The sequence below is a fragment of the Macrotis lagotis genome, chromosome X (genome assembly GCF_037893015.1).
Source record: "Macrotis lagotis isolate mMagLag1 chromosome X, bilby.v1.9.chrom.fasta, whole genome shotgun sequence".
Classification (NCBI taxonomy): domain Eukaryota; kingdom Metazoa; phylum Chordata; class Mammalia; order Peramelemorphia; family Peramelidae; genus Macrotis; species Macrotis lagotis.
In genome coordinates, this window is record NC_133666.1 from 516,780,401 (window position 1) to 516,798,065 (window position 17,665).

At 37.5% G+C, this 17,665-nt stretch overlaps 1 protein-coding gene across 3 annotated transcripts in view; it reads right to left on the reverse strand.

The window, feature by feature from the left end:
* JARID2 (jumonji and AT-rich interaction domain containing 2) overlaps window positions 1-17,665 on the reverse strand; it is a 329,755-nt gene that overhangs the window by 62,912 nt on the left and 249,178 nt on the right. For all 3 annotated transcript variants that reach the window (XM_074207417.1, XM_074207419.1, XM_074207418.1), the window contains one exon: window positions 15,879-16,055. In XM_074207417.1, coding sequence (XP_074063518.1) covers window positions 15,879-16,055 — 177 coding nt within the window. The remainder of the gene's footprint in view (window positions 1-15,878; window positions 16,056-17,665) is intronic.

Here is a 17,665-nt window from a genome sequence, read left to right on the forward strand (position 1 = left end):
CTTGGAACTTACTTGTCATCATTAAAATGGAGGCCTGCTACATTTTCCAAAAGTCAATGCAGTTTTTGCTTCAAAGTTTCCCCAAAAGATACATTCCCAAAACTTTGGTCCCATCTATGGAAAACTACATTAGCTGTATTTCTTCTGAAGATAACCAATTATATTCAAATTTCAATTCCTCTGCCAACTTGTAAAACTAAACTTTATGTGTACCTCAGCTGCCTAAGTGATAAATCCTATAAAATTATAAAATTATATCCCCTGTTTCTCCTAAAGGAATATTTATAAGCTTACATTCAAAATCTATACAAACTTTTTTATTTTCTGGATAAAGGCATTATGCAAACACAAGACAGGTGATCAGTAAAAGCTACTGTTATCCCCCAAAGGAAAATAACTAACTTATTTTTCCAATACAGCTGACAAGCACCCATCACTCTCCATCCTCTCATCTCTGTGGTATAAGAACACAGCAGAGACTACATAGTCCTAAAATTTCAAACATACTAATGATAATACCATGTTCAAATGCCAAGAGATAACAACCCTGCTTTTTGGAGGATTATTTTGTTTTTAAATTGAATAGAGAGAAAAAAGAAAAAAGTTATTCAATCAGTGGACTTTCCATTTACAACAGATAATTTCCCCCCTGCCTGCCCCTAAGCCTTCTGGCCTCCATATAGCCAGTGAACTAGCCTGGGTAGGATAGATCAAAAGCAGCAAAATAGGATGAACCAGAAGGATGCTGATGTGAGAATGTGTCACACTATCAGGACTAACAGAAAAATACTTATTTCCACAGAAATCAAATAGTAGACAATCACCAACCCCACAAGGAGTGAGACGGTAAGGAATTTAAATGAAGGAAGAATGACATTGCAGAGCAAGAAGAAGTTTCTGATCATGAGCCAGAAATTTAAATGCAAGCTTCATGTCATTACAAGGCATCCAGGGGGGGAGGGGGAGGGGTGGGGAGCAACATGACAGAGAATCAATCAACTCGCTGGCATTAAATTCGTGTTACTGTACAAAAGCAGCACTTGTTTTCTGGAGCCGGTTCAACTTGGAGGCCCTATTGTCTGAAAACAATGGAATGTCTGCCAACCTGTCCCAACAGGTCAAAAAGGATTTTAATACAGCGTGTGCGATTGGAATAAGTAACCCAATTTGTCCGAAGCAAAAGCCAGGCTCCTACTTTAGAACCAGAGACAGACCCAGAAGTAGGCAGAAGTCCAGCTATCAAGTTCCTCATTAGGACACAGATACAGTTATATAAGACACAGCATCAGAGAGAGATCTTCATGTAAGAGAGAATCCTGGTGGAGAGAAGAGGACCAAGCGCCTACCCACAGCTAAGTGCTTACTATTTGTTGAGTTGACCCTGAACAGGGTTATACCAAGAGGGTGTTACAAGAGGTGTAGATACTTACGAAGGTTCATGTATTATACTCATCCTAAATTTTAATAACTGAGGTTATGAGTATGACTAAAACCTATATGATGAGGAACAGAATTTTCTGCTTAGCACTAATAGGGAATGGAACTGTGATTTTATTGATGGAGGAAGTCCTAGATGAGGACCCTGCCTCAGTCAATGCAGAGGCAGCTTCCCCATGTTTCTGAGACTAACTCAGAGAATCACACAGTTCACATCAGAGTCAAGTTCTTCCCAAGGTCTCAGGACAGTGCTTTAGCCAAGAAAAACAAAAGCCTCTCAGAATTAATATGGACTTCAAATGAATTGACATTATCTCAATTTTACCTTGTCCTCTACTAGACTCTGAGGATCCTGAAGGATGACAAGATGGCTTAGGATTCTGGGAATAGAGTGCTGACAGAAGATACAGATCAGCTTGGAACCCAGTTGGCTTAGAGATGAAAAGACTCAGCCACAAACACCAAGGCCAAAAGGAGGCAGCAGAAATGGGATTCACCCCCAGGCCCTCTGACACCCAATTCATTACTGTCTTTTGTTTATCAAAAGAGCACAATGTGGGCATTACCCTTAATAAATTAGCTTCAATTTAATAAATAATTTAATGAATTTAGTCCAGCTGGTTGAGCATGTGGAATAGGAATGCATATACGAAACTTTAGAAGTACACATGAAAATTGCATGCAATGGTCCAAAAGATAAACCAACATGTTCAAACAAGGATTCATTCTCCAGGGGTAAAGGCTTTTCCACAAATGGGGGAGAAACATTATAGATCCAGACTACTCTAAAGGGTCAACTATGCCCTTTTTTTTTTTAACAGTGAGAACAATGAACACTTAGCATTGAAGTTCTCGATCACAAAGTCTTTTAAAGTTGTCAGCTACCATTATTTTTAAAAGGTCTATACAGGTGGAAATTTAAGACTAATTGGGATGATAAGACTCCAAGAGTGGATCTGGGGAGCACTGGACTTTCTCCCTCGCTAGAGATTTTCTGGCAAAGGCTAGATGACTACTTGACGACAGTATTGTAGAAAAAATTGATTTCTCCTCAGACATGGGTCACGCTAGTTAACCTCTGAAGTCTCTTGTAAGTCTGAGATTTGGATGATTCTGCTTTTGTGGTTTATTGCAGCATGTTGGGGTGACAGAGACAGGGACTATCTACAAACCAATAAACTGAAAGAAATACCTGGTGGGGGGGGGGGGGGGGAACAATTCCAAGTGTTGAAAAAATGCAAAGCATCTCTTTTACATTTAAAATTGTTCAAATTACAAGGGTACTGGTAATTTTGGTTTTAAAAAAATAAACAAACAAAAAAACAATTAAATATGCCTAAATATTTTCAATATAAATAGATTCCAAAATTTTCCAGTAAAAAATTGGTAATACCTGTTTAGTGGATCATGACTTACTAAGAAAATGCTCATTCAACATACACAGATGCCAAAATGATATTCTTAAGGTATAAGTCTAACAGTGGCATTTCTCTACAGCCTATGGGTTTAATAAACTCCAGAACCTGGGACTAACTTACCCTTTTACTAGCCTTATATCTTCCCATGCCTATTCACATACTCTGTATCTGCCTGGGTTCACATATTCTATCTCCCTGGGTCATGCATATCCACAAGATGCCCTCTCTAGCAAGAATACATTCCTCCCTTACCTTAGAATCTTTAGCTTGCTTCGTTTAAGGTTCATTCAAGATATCTTTAAAGTACCTAATTTTGACTTAGGTACAAATGGATAAGGAGAAGGTAAGCTCCTTGAGGTGGGGGGGGGGGGGGTGTTTTCATCTATGTAACTAAATTCCTTATACATATCAGATACTTATTATTTTTACTAATAGATAATATTTCTAAAGCAATGCTTTGTTATTGTTGTTTTAAACAAAGCACTTTACAGTTATTCCTTCACCAGCATGAAGATCAGGGATGTGGAAAATCTAGAAAATTAACTTCAAAATTTTTGTGAATTTCTCTTCTCTTTATATCAGAAAAGAAGTCTGAATTATTATGGTATTAAAAAATAAAACATGCTGATATTCTACAATGCTATACATATATCTGATGCATTTTTGAGCTTTTAAACTTTCTCTGTGTCATCTACAGCTTCCACAACACTTCCACAAATTTCCCACTTAATTTTGCAAATCAACTGTCACTATATCAAAACTTGATGGGGAAAGTGGCTATGTGAAAGGGCTAAATGTATATGTTTTGTCTCATCTGATATCTTTTCAGGCCATTAACATCCATCCATGTAAAAGTCTACAATGTATTTTTTCTTATGAGTAAAAATGTTCTCTAAAGTATCAAGACAATGCTATTACAATAATGTAGGCTTCTTCTCTTACATATATAATTTATATAAGACAAAGAAACTTTAGTTTCAGTCTTACCATTGAATGGTATAAGGATATTTATTACAGACTATGGTAAAAACATCTGAGCTTCCAGTAAAAAAAAAATACAAAAAATGCATTTCTCTAACAAAGGATTTACAAGAAGAAGGCTGCTCTTTTCAGATACATCTTCAATTATATATTTCCTTGTTCTGTTAACTTCCACCATTATAAGTTGGGGCTTTTACTCCCCCAAAATGATTTTGATTCAACACAGAGAAAGGAAAAACAAGGCAGGGAAAAATACTAGCTGCTCTTAAAGGTAAACATTTCCTCTCCTCAAAAACAGCTAGGTGGTTCAATGAATAAAGCACTGAGCTCAGAGTCAGAAAGACTCAAGCTCAAATTCAGTCTCAAAACATGTTCTAGACCCTGGGCAAGTCACTTATCTTTGGTCTGCCTCAGTTTCCTCAACTGTAAAATAGAGTTAATAATAGAACTTCACAAAATTGTGAGAAACAAATGAGACAATATTTATAAAGCACTTAGTATAGTGGCTAGCATATAGTAGGCACTTAACCAATGCTTATTCAGAACTTTCTCTAAACATCCCAACAAAGCAATTAGTCACTAAAATAGCTTCCTTTTAATATAAGAAAATAGAACACTATCAATGTTCCATTTAAAGGATTGAGTGACTCTTCCTAGTGTTTCTGCCAAAATTATCCACTAAAGGGGAAAGGAAAAAATGATTTTAAAAAGCTGACAAAATAACAGATATTATCTATAGTTTGAATGCTGTTGTTCAGTAGTGTACAACTCTAAATGATCCTACTTAGGGTTTTCTTGACAGAGATTCTGGAGTGATTTGCCATCTTTCTTCTCCAGTTCATTTTACAGATGAGAAAATTGAGGCAAATTTGCCCAGGGTCACACAGCTAGTATCTGAGGTCAAGAATTGAACCCAGAAGATAAGTGCCTCCTGACTCCTCCTGACTCAGAGTTCTATCCCCTGAGTCACATAGCTAGCCAAGTATATCTTGATACTGGTACAATAAAAACTTTATAAAAGATACCTCCCAGTAGAGTTATCAAAAATGGCTTTATTCTTCCTATTCATATTATTAAGTTGTTCTGGAATGAAAGTTTTAGCAAACAATGACCAATGAGTAGATGCTACAGGAAGGCAGAATTACACAGAAATGACAGGGGAAAATTCATAATAATCAGAGGTATTCAGAAATGGAATGAGAGACTCAGATCCCCAATCATTAATGATTCTCAATCATAAACTGGGGTTTCTTTCTAATTGTATATATGTGTAACAAGAAGCAATCTGTACCCTGGTCACTGAAAAATAGATAGAGAAGACAGCACTCAAAATCTAGCACACACACACACACACACACACACACACAGCCTTTGAACAACCTCTTGAAATTTATTCAAAGTGCCAGAAGTAGAGTCACTCAATAGTGAATTTAATATGGAATACAGCACGTAGAAAGTTAATTGTGGTGCAGCTAGGTGGTGCAGTGGATAGAGCACCAGAAGCTAGAGTCAGGAGAGCCTGAGTTCAAAATCTGCCTAAGATGCTTAATAATTGCCTAGCTGTGTGACTTTGGGCAAATCACTCTTAACCCCATTGCCATGAATGAATGAATGAATGAATGGTTGTGAGTTCCACACTAAGCCGGGCTGGCAATGATTGACCTGCCAAAATAATTTGGTCTGGCGTGACCACAGCAACCACAGACAGGACTTGAAATTCAGTAAAACTAGCAGGGTTTTTTGGGGGGGTGGGGGGTGGGGGTTGTGAATAAATTAAATGACTAAATATAGCATTTGAACAAATATCCAAATGGCCCTTGGGCAGAAAAAATGTTCCCTGCCCTATACAATGAGCTCTTTGCTTTTGCAGAGGACTCAACGGAGACAGACAACTCTGGATATACAAAGGTCATTCTGAGGAAAGTAAAGTGAATGGAATAAATTCCATTATGACAGGCAGGAAGAGATAGTATGAAGCTCAAATGAGGTAACACCCATTGTAAACCTTAAAGCAATATGTAAAGGTCAGTTATTATTACTGTTGGTAATTTTGTTATTCCTGTTGTTATTAATTACCCTATAGTCTCCAGGTCTCTAGTTTGATAATGATTTCATTCTTTGGGCCTTCAACTTCACTTCTGATGAACAACAGAGAAATACAGAGGTATCTGCTAACTGGTCAACAAATAGGTTCTTACCCTCCCCCCCCAAAAAAGCACTTGCACTTTTAAGTTTAATCTGTATTATCAACACTTTCTGAAGCTTATGATCAATAAAACAATAAGCCAAGCCCTGGTCTGCAGCACTTGCCAGATTTCTGAGGTCTAAATGTTCACACTGAGTATCAGCTTGCTAGTTAGAACAGGCCTCAACATAACCCTGCACCTCTTCCAAACTAGGATTTCTGCAAACACGGGTGAAATCTGTTTAAAAATCATGCAGAAAGGCAGCCCTGAAAGGCAAAAAGAAGATTAAAAATACAGTAAAATGACAGTGAGGTAAATAGGAAGGGACAAAGGCTCTGGAACCCTGTGTTTTATGGTTCCAATCTCAATCCCAGATTTTTACCTGTGAAAGAAAGAATACACCCGCCTCATCAATACAATGAGGCAGATGGACTAGGGGTCTGAGTTCCCTTCCCCCCACTAGATGGCTGCTCCCATGAGAAGGTTTACATTGGAGAGAGTCTACAAGAGTCTAGTCCTCTCGATCCGTTACTATGGTGAAGGAGGGAGGAATGGTGGGGTTTATAATTTGAAGCCCATGAACACATGTTTTATTTGGGGTCTAGATATTAGCATAAAGCATATTTCATTAAGAGCTGCTACCATGGAAAAAGCTACAAAGCGTCCTAATGTCCAGGGTGGAAGGGATAGTATAAGAGAAAGGGGACTCAATTTCAAATCTGCCACTCGATACCAGTGAACATCTCTAGGTCTCAATTTCTTCATCTAAAAAAGAAAAATAGGGTCAATCCCCAAAAGTATCATCCAGCCCTATCTTTTGAGTCTACAAATATATTCATAAACTTAGTTCCACATTTAAATTTGCTTGCCAAAGATTAGCATGCCCACCACTTATAAAAATTCTGGGAAACTCGCTGGTCTTAATAGAACATCACTGATATTATTAGAAAGGGAAAAGGGAACACTGGAGAAAGCGCCTGATTTTTAAAATGTAGAAAGCTAGAGATCTCTTCATTCTGTCACTGTGAGCTGATGAAACATCCCCCAGGAGGCAGCTGACTGCTCCACCCAGGCAATGCCAAGCAGAAATTTGGTACAGTAGTTCAAATGATTGCTTTCTGGCCTTTAAACACCATGCCCCCAGTGTGAATCCAAAAGCAATTAAATCATTCCAGCTGGGAGTCCAATGACATGCTCAGTTTAAAAAGTCTACATGGAAATGCCCTCTTGCCAGCAAGCCCCCTGTGATTTCTTCCTATTGTTGGCTAAGGTGACACACATTTAAAGGCACAGGCAGTATGTGATGAATTTATCCTGAAGAATTTCATAAAATTAAAGCTAGGTCATAGTCTAGAATCTAAATAAAATTAAATTCATTCCTAATTTATTGGTTCCTTTGGTCAATTTCACTTTCCTTGGGATAGAAACAGGCAATTTAAGTTACTTCAGAAAAGTTTGCTATTCAAAGATTATGCTTTTGTGATAAATCCTGGTAATAACTAAATGCACAATTAAATTTCATTCTGTACTGAGATGGAGTATGCTGCTGGAAGTTTTAGGGGACTGAGGAAAATGGTTTTTCTATACTGTTTGCAAATAGAACTAGAAAGCTTTATATTTATCATAATAGTTCTGTGAACCTTAGGAACTTTCCTGCCTTACTACAACTCATTCATCCTATCCAAAGGTGAAGAGGAAGTTAAATGTGGCTAGTCACTCTAATAAAATGGAGAAATTATATGGAAGCAGATTTTCCATGTGGTTTTGTCATTGCCCCTTTAAGCAAAAAATGATCGTTTAAAGCCAGAGCAGGGTGTGTGTGTGTGTTTATGTGTGTGTGTGTAATTCTTTCAGGTCCTTTCTGATGACAAAAAGCTACCTTATGTAGTATACATTCACTACTCACTCAAGTCAAGCCAAGGCAGATATCAAAAAACACAAGGATAATAAGTTTCTGTAATTACCTTCAGTACACTGGAGAAGACCAATAAAGGAAGACAGAGAGGTTTTAATCTCTCACCCCAAATCTACAATAACCATTTCTAATCAGTTGCACAAGTTTAAATATCCACAAGTTTCTTTTCTTAAGTTGATTTTTGAAAACACATTGGAGTGAAGCAATAAAAATAAGGGAATCAAACCGCATTCTATCTGTGAGTTTCCCACCCCCCCCATTTTACAGGTGTAACACATGGGGGGGGGCCCTTTTAATTATGAAGCTTTTCTAGGGCAGAGGTGAGTGGTAATGCTGCCCTCTGTGCTCTTTGCACCTTCTCAATCTCTTCAACTATTCATTAAGAGGTAATTAGTGGCAATGCCTAGGCAAACCTAATCAAGTTAAGAGGCTTGGCTATACTCCTTCACAAGAATACTTGGCCTATCCTGACCCTGAATAACTGCCCTCCTCTGTCCAGGATAGATGCAATCACCATTCTCTGAGGTCTGCAAGTGTATAGGCAGGCACTAGTGCAAGAACACATCCAGGGTTGGAGCTTGTTGGTACTTAATAAAAGCATGTGACCTTTCCCCTTTTCTACCTGCCCCCTCATAAGGTCAGAACCTACTTTCTTCAAAGAAAAAATAAAATGAACTTCTGCACAACTCCCAGGCAAGGCAATAGGGTTAGAAAAGGGGGGGGGGGGGACAGAGACAGAGAAAAATCTTCAGGAGACTTCTTGTTTATGAACTCCAGGAATCTGTTTTTTGACCTATGGTAATAACTATTTTGATTTGCTGAGTCTCCTGAAAAAATTCACATTTTGTTAGCACAGTGGAGGGTTGAGGCCACATGGCACTTGAATCCCATTTCTGCCACTCATTACCAGAATGGTCTTGATTAAGTAGTCACATCGCTTTTCCCAGGATCATATCAATTCCAATTCCCCCCCAAAAGCTACTATCTCGTGCCGAAACTGCCTTAGGTTATTCTGTACAGATTTAGAAAATTACTAGCTGTGAGATCTTGGGTAAGTCACTTTACCTCGATCTGCCCCAATTTCCTTATCTCTAAAATGAGAACAGGAATGGAATCTGCTTCTCAAGGATGTTGGATCAAAACAGAAAGTATATATGATGAGTTCATATATTACTTTGAACATATAAAGTACCATATCAGTGTTAGCTAGCATCATCTCAGATGCCCATTCTATTTCCCCAACAGAATTAAGCTTCTACAGAGAAGGGGTCATTTCATTTCCTCTGCTTGGTCACACCAGAGACATGTAAAACTCATTGGAAATGGAATGTTTGGTTTTCACAATTTCTTCATCTGTAAAATGAGTTGGCTGGGCTAGATACACAGGTGCCATCCTGCTCTAAATATAGAATTTTTCCCGGGAATCAGAGATAAGCACAAAAATAAGGACTTAGCTAATCAAGGAACAGATGACTAGAGGAATAAATCGATTTACCAAGAAGTTGGTACAATCTAATGAAAAAGTCAATGGACCTTTAGTCAAGTCATCCAAATGCAGGCACAAGAAAAGTGTCAAATAAACATGTAATCTGGCCAAGTCAATGATATTAGAACAGATATCAATGGGGCACCCTTCATGACTGCTGAATGTGGAACAAGGGGGCTTAGGACAGAACACCAGTTCCTGCTCATTTCTGATGGTGTGAACTGGAGAAATCATTCCACCATTCTTGAGGTCTGTTTCCTCACTTTAAAAGTAAGGTGTTGGATTGAATGAGTTCTGCAGATGCTCCATATTCTAAGAGCTAGATGCCCTCTGCAAAAAAAGAGAGATTTTGTCCATGGCAGGAAACCCAAGTTTAGGGTGCCCTCCCAAATCTAAGTGAACTTTTAAGATTTTGCAGTTTAAACTGCACTCATGATGTTTGGGCACCCTGTGTAATCTATTATTGACCATAATGGAGGACTGAAGAGTTAGAAGTGATCTTAGAACTCATTTAGGCTAAATGCCTCATTTTACAGATGGAAAAAAAAAATGAGGTCCAGAGAGTTTATGAAGCAAGTGGATCAATGTCAAACACCTAGTTATGGTAGCAGAGCTAGAAGCATCTGAAAATTATTTCAGTTTTTCTGATAGCAAGGAGTATCTTCCCTATCTATCTTTTAGAGTAACTGAGCAAATGGGGAAAATCTGAGTGTAATTATGGTTTCTTTGGGGTTTTTTTTTGGGGGGGGGGTGTCTTACAGTCACATAGTTAAGTTGTCAGATAGAGTAGAAGAAGAAGGTACTCTGTAGTCTGGCATTTTTTCTATAACCAATAACTAAATCTTTTAGGTCACAACCATTTTTTGGATGATTTTTGAGGTTTTGACAGAAATTATATATTTCCCTATCTAAGTGAACGGGGATACTGAATCCAGCCTTTTCATAATGACTTGGGACCTTCATCACAAATAAAAAAATCTTAGCATGGAAGAAAGACTATGACAATGAAACTAGTCTCTTGCCAAGGCTTCTGTGGGTTGCCATCCCTGAAACACCTTGAGATGCCCCTGGAAGGCAAAACATTTTGTCTTGTAAATCTTAGGATGTCCTCAGGAGCATAAAAATCAGTCAACCAATATTTATAAAGAATCTATTGGGGGGTGGCTAGGTAGTGCAGTGGATAGAGCACTGGCCCTGGAGTCAGAAGTACTTGAGTTCAAATCCAGCCTCAGACACTTAATAATTACCTAGCTGTGTGGCCTTGGGCAAAGCCACTTAACCCCATTGCCTTGCAAAAAAAAAAAAAAAAAAAAAAGAATCTATTACATTCTAGGAGTTCAGGATTTAGAATCAAAAAGAGTAAAGTGCCTTCCTTTAAGGAACATGTTCTATCACAGAATCAACATCCACAAAATAAATATATAAACAAGACTGGAAGGGGGTGTGCAGGGTTGGGGATAAGAGATGCAACAGAAGCTATAGGAAAGAAGGAAAAGCCTCATGGTGGAAGGTGACACAAGCTCAGATGGAGGTGAGGAGGGCCTTCAGAGACAAAACAGACTCCAAAGCGACCACGTGAAAGTCACTTCAGTGGAACCAGTTGCATGTAACCTCACGTAAAAAAATGACAAAACCTTAAATCAAAGTTGATGATTCTGCTTTAACCAGCTAGGGAAAAATACTCTGAATGCACCAATTCATTCTTATATATCTGGGAACAAAAGCTGGTCTAGACAGACAGTGGATTGATATCTGGGAAATGGAGTCTTTGGATGCACCAAGGAGATGCTGAGATGAGATGACACTTGATGTATGCCTCTTGTCTAATCATTATGCCAGTCTTGTTCTTCCCTCCTTTGAGCATCTCCAGAAGCACCCCTGGGATTGGCAGATGGGCACACCAGGACACTACTAAATATGTGGGGATTTCATCCCTGCTCTAGAATATCCAACATGGTTACTGGCACATAGTAGGTTTTTCTTAAATGTGAAATTAACTGACCATTTAACAAGTGTCTAACAATAGCAGAAGGTAAAATCTTTGAAATATGAGGCAGTACAAGTAGACTGCATGGTTTTGTTTTATTTGGGGGGGGGGGGAAGAATGACCTTAATCTATCTGATTATTCAGTTAGCACATCACTGACCCAACTCAATCATCAGTAGATATGAGGAGACCCTGGCTGTGTCTGTGGAGACTATTTAATAATCCTAACCACTTGTTAGCACTATCAAAGATTTCTTTGCTGATCTTGTCGCAGTCATCACAACTTCTCCTTGCCATGAGTGCAGCCTCAGACAATGGAGAAATAAAGGAAGTGTCAAAAGAATCTTGCTTGACCAGCTCACAAATAAAGCAAAGAAATTTCATTCATGAAGGAATAAGGGGAGGTTGGCTGAAGAGACTCAATCTAATTCTCCTACTATCTAACTGTGATTTCAGGTAAAGCACCTCACCTTTCTTGGTTTCAATGTGCACTTTTGTGAAATGATGTCCCATTTATATGATGATTTGCTTAAATTCTTTCAATATATTCAATTCTAAGAATCAAACAAGACATTGATCCAAAAATCACTAAGGACAGAAAAGTGTAAAAATAAACAAGTTGATTTTAAAGCCAAATATCAGCTTTTTAACTGCAACCTTTTTCAAAAAGTAAATGAAGGAAACTTCTAAATCATCAATTTAGGAGAGCAATTTATCTAATTTATGTTATTTTCATGGGAAAATATTATCACCCTATGTAATTCTAGAGTTTTTCTATTTAAGATTTGAACCATGTGGCATTTCTAAAAAGCAAAGGATAATAAACAGATAGGACATGCCAACTCTGGCTACCTCTTTGTGGCACCAGATACTTATGGGAAACAAGCTGCTAGGTGATAGATAGCCAAGGTATCACTGTATTCATTAACATAATGGTGCAATATTACTTATGAAAGGCTTTGTTATTGCCATATGGACTTCAAAAGCCTATCCACACAGAAGAGATGAAATCTCAGAGACAAGCAGTCAATTAAACATGGTGACTTGGTTTAGCATACCAACTTGGCAAAGCTGATAATGAGATAACTTCCCCCTTCATGCTCAGGACATGTGTACTAGTTTAAGTTTCTAATACCTGTGACCACAGTTAAATATAATCACTGTATCATTGCGTTTAGTGGACAATAAAGAAGAGACTCCTCAGAGTCCCTTTATGGGCACCTACTCAGTGATTCTGAGTTGTTTTTTAATCACACTTCAGAACAAACCACTTTTCAACCATTTTTCCTATGTCCAACAAAATTTGAATATCGTGAAAGTTACTATGCATTTAAAAAGCCCATCAGAAATTCTATTATCGTGTATTAGTAATTTCCACCACTGCTAAATTGCTTTTCATGGAGTTGGAGTAGAACATCTCTGAATGCTGTTTACTTAGAAGGGAAGTTTGACAGCTATTTATGAATTATAGGTTACAAAACTCTAAAAAAAAAAACTAAGTTTCTTTTTAAAAGCAAGAAATATAAATATGTCCATTTGCAATAAGAACAGGAAGTATAAAATGCATTTTAAAATATGCTTATTTGAGGTCATTAGAATAACAATTTTGGGATGGGGAAATTGTCTCACCCTTTAAAGGCACCAAAATAGAGGGCAGAAAAGAGGAGTAGGAAACAGTTGGAGAAAAGAAATTGTGAAAAGGGAAAGAATAAGACAGAAAGTGAGGCACACAACAGCACAGTAAAACATTCCAAAGAAAGAGGTTAAAAATACAAGAGGAATAGAGAAACATAGAATTGAAAGAATCAAAATTTCATGGACCTATTTTCACCTCTTGTATTTTACGGTATTTTCCCCTTAAAGATGTTAAAAAGTGTGTTTCATGTAAATAACCAGGGCACTCATGGGGGTATGACCTCATAGAATTTTTTTTAACAGACTACAGAAAATCTGTCCAATGATCCAAATCACAGGTTAGCCATTCCTTAATTCAGAATGAAAAGATACCTCAAAGTGGAGATGACCATGTGTGTTGTGTGAGTGACTCAAAGAACTCAAGAGTTTTTCCCTCACCCAGAGGTCACTAGGTTCAGAGGCTGAGGCATATGAAAAATGAATTACCCACCATGGGAGGGGGCTAAGATAGCTTCTGAGATCCAGCCCCCAAGGACAGTGAGACATGGAAATAAAATTCCTCTATTCACTAGGTTATAAGTGGTTTTGCTTTTAAATATAATTCCAATGTTTAAAAGCATTTCAAAAAATAACATCCAAGAACTAAAAATAGTCACACCATTAATACCATCAACCCCCCACCACAGACACAGCAATGTCCCAACCCCACACATCCCAAGAAAAGCTCCTGTGAAATGATGCCAAGTGATTCACCTCCCTTCTTCCCACAAAAAAACTGAAGCACACAATATCAAAAGAAAACCAACTTAATGAGATCCATGCACATGTAGTATGGTATCTGGCATTAGAGCAGAATGTTGTCTTCAAAAACATGTATAGTCTTTTCTCTAGCATCAAGTAAGCAGGGAGAGGAGAGAGTTTGTTTGTTTTTTTCCCTTTTCAAAGGAACCATATTTCAACAAGTACCTAGCAAATGGAGCAACATGACAGATTCATTCACCTGACTAACCCACATTGCAAAAGCAACATAATTAGACTATATTATGACTAAGACTGTCTTTGGGGAAGAAATCAGTGTGATCTATACTGATAATTATTACTTAGCAAAACTTAGGAAACAAGTTCAGTTCCTATTTTCACACAACCATAGTTGTTGCCCTTTTGTAAATGAAACAAGAAAATTAATTCTTCCTCAGGATGAAAAGAAAACATTCAAAATGTCCATCTCTCTTTCTCTATAGTCTGTTAAGAGGGGTCACCTATTTTCATGGTTTTACTTATCACCTCTAATGATGAACATCTTTACTTCCAGTATTAACATCTCATTCTAGCTCCAACTTAATACCAAATCAATGTGACATTCTTCTCCCACAAAAACAAACAAAACCAGACCCTATTTCTCTGCAACTGTACCCTCCTGGTTCCAGACAACCAACACTGAAATGGGTAAATTATCTATGACTTTTTCCTCCCCTTCCTTGGTACACACGTCAAACTTTTTACTAATTCAAACCAGTTCAGGATTTCAAATCAAAAGTTTCCAAAAGAGGATCTGGGGACATTTAATAATTTCTTTTAGATCAAGGGTTCTTAACCTCTTTGGATCATGTACCCCTCTGGTCTTCTGGTAAAGGTGAAGGACCTTCATCTTAGAAAAATGTTTCGTTAGAAAAATATTTTTTGGGACTCCAAAGAATTCTTGTCAGCACTATAAAGCTGAGAATTTAACCACACAATTTTTAAACAAACGGCTGTAAGTTTTCCTGTAGAGGTCTTATTTCTACAACTAAACTATATATAACTTCACTGGATAATGACTTAAATCTTTTCAATATCTTCCACAGTAACTAACTGATCAATTAGTCATAAAGACTTTATTAAGGGGGCGGCTAGGTGGCATAGTGGATAAAGCACCGGCCCTGGAGTCAGGAGTACCCGAGTTCAAATCTGACCTCGGACACTTAATAATTACCTAGCTGTGTGGCCTTAGGCAAGCCACTTAACCCCATTTGCCTTACAAAAACCTTAAAAAAAAAAAAAGACTTCATTAAGAATCTTATGTACCAAGCTTTGTCTTAAAAGCTGGAACACAACACAAAAAGACAAAAATTAAGCAGTCCCCTAAGCTCCTATCTGTGTACCTTTAACTTTTGCAACCATATGACAAAAGGTGCCTCATAATAAAAATCTATGAGAAAAATAGAGATAATATTAAAATCTATTTAATTATTGTAAATAACCCTAATTTTTGGCAGCTATGAAAACAAGAAGTCTTAAGAAATTCATCCAACTCTTCATATCTTGCACCTAGGTAATCATACCAGTTTCCTTCTTATCAGGGGTCAGAGCTTAATAAAGATTAATATCAAAAAGCAGGTCAAAGAACGTTGGATTAGGCATTAGAAAAACTGGTTTTTCTTTCCCCCACTCTACCAATAGAAACATGTGAGTGAGACCCCAGGCAGTCACAATCTCCCTTGGTTTCATTTTCCTTTTCTATGAAATGAGGAAAGGTTTCTCAGGCTCCTTCAACCAACACCCTCTCCTTCTCACACTACTCTGAACATATCTGGTCTCACTAGATTTCAGAAGCCAAGCAGGGCCAAGTCTGGTAACACATGAAGGTGGAACTAAAACCACCTAGGCCAAGTAAGGTTGAGCAGACGCTGGGATAAGGGAATGGACAATAGCTATGGAGTCAATGGGTCTGAGATGCAGTGTGAGAATTTGGACAAGTCATGACTGAATCTCTTCACTAAGAGGAAGCGGAGCTGATCAGGATGAAGGCTGACCTCCCTTCAATCTCTCTGTCTACCATTCACCAAATACTCACCATGTCCGTTGTGAACGTGTTTATGTGTTTTTCCTTTCCTGGGGGTTGACTGACATGAAGATGAAGCATTGTTTGTGGCTGCTTTAGTATCTTCTGTCTCTTCATCCTCTTCTTCTACATCCTCCTCATCCTGAGAGCTTCCAAAATATACCATGTTGTTGGGCAGCGCTGGGGAACCTGGAAATAGAAAGGGGTCTCATTAGTTCAGAGCCTAGAACGGCTGGGAACAATGATGATCCTTCAGGTGTTCTGACAGGTACTGGAGGTGTGTATGTGTAACTATATCAATCCTTTAAACAGTGAACATAAACTAAAAAAAAAAAAATTGTCATCTAAGGAAATCCACTACCTGCTATTATTTCATACCAAAGAAAATAAAACTATTTAACCTTCACTATACGTGTATCAATGGTTTCAGTAATTCCTTCAATAATATAAAATAAAGGAATATGAAAGAAGAATGGTGTGTTCACTTAATCTTTTTTATTTAGAATAACAAGTCATTCTGGGGTCCAACTTAAACAAGTTCTAGACTTTAGAGTAACAAAAACCCCCATGATATAGTCAATTCTAGTAGAGGCACTAAGTCATGGTTCAGGATGGGAGAAGTCACTTTAGAAAAGAATTGTGATTTTTGGGAAGAAAAAAGTCCCTCTGCTATCTCCTTTCCTTTTGCTACTATGTCAATTCTCAGCATGTATCCCAAGCCCACCCCCCCAAGGGGTTTCCAGATTTTTTGATAAAGCACCTATGACAGTAAAAAATTTTCAAGCACCCATGTCCGATGTGGATATTTACTGACTTAAAAATTATATATACTAATAATGATGTACATTTTATAAAACAAAAAAACTAAAAAGGATGAGATAATGGCCAAATGGAATTTTCTATTTAGTAAAATAATTCTGGGAGCTTAATGTTTATCCAAGATATCTGGAGAGCTAGTAGAAGCTTGTAACATGAGGGGCAGCTAGATGCCATAGTGGATAGAGCACCAGTCGTGAAGTCAGTAGAACCTGAGTTCCAATCTGAACTCAGATACTTGAAACTTACTAGCTATGTGACCTTGGGCAAGTCAACGAACCCCACAGTCCCACAAAAACAAAAAACTCAAAGGAAGCCTACAATACCAAAAGTCATTCCCTAACAAACAAGTGATCAAAAGATAATGAACCAAAACGTCTCAAAAGAAAAATTACAAACCATTAACAATACAGAAGAACTCAAATCATTAGTAATAAAATAAATGGCAAAGAAAACAACTCTCAGGTTTCACTTCACAATCAGTAAATTGCCATACTCTTGTGTTGGAGGGGTTGTGGCAAAAAACAGCACACTAACACATTTTAAAAGACCTATGAATTGGCATAACCATCCTGGAAAGCAATTTGAAATAATGCCAATAAATTAGTTAAAATGCACACAATGTTTGATTCGGAGATTACACTACTAGATGTATACCCTAAAGGAGGCCACTGGAAAGTGAAAAAAAGGTTCATATGTACAAAAATATTTATATAAATCCCGTTTATGGTAGGAATGAATTAGAAATACAGTAGATTAATTTAATTTGGAAATGGTTAAACAAATTGCAACCAATGAAAGCAATAGAATATTACCCTGTTTAAAAAAATACATATGTTAAATTTCTTTAAAAGCTTGTAAAGGATTACCTGAACTAATGGAAATTAGAATTAGCAGAGACAAGAGAACTTATGGAAGAGTACACAAAATAAATAGAAACAACAAATGATGAAAAATTAATGGTGGGAAATCATAAAGAATAA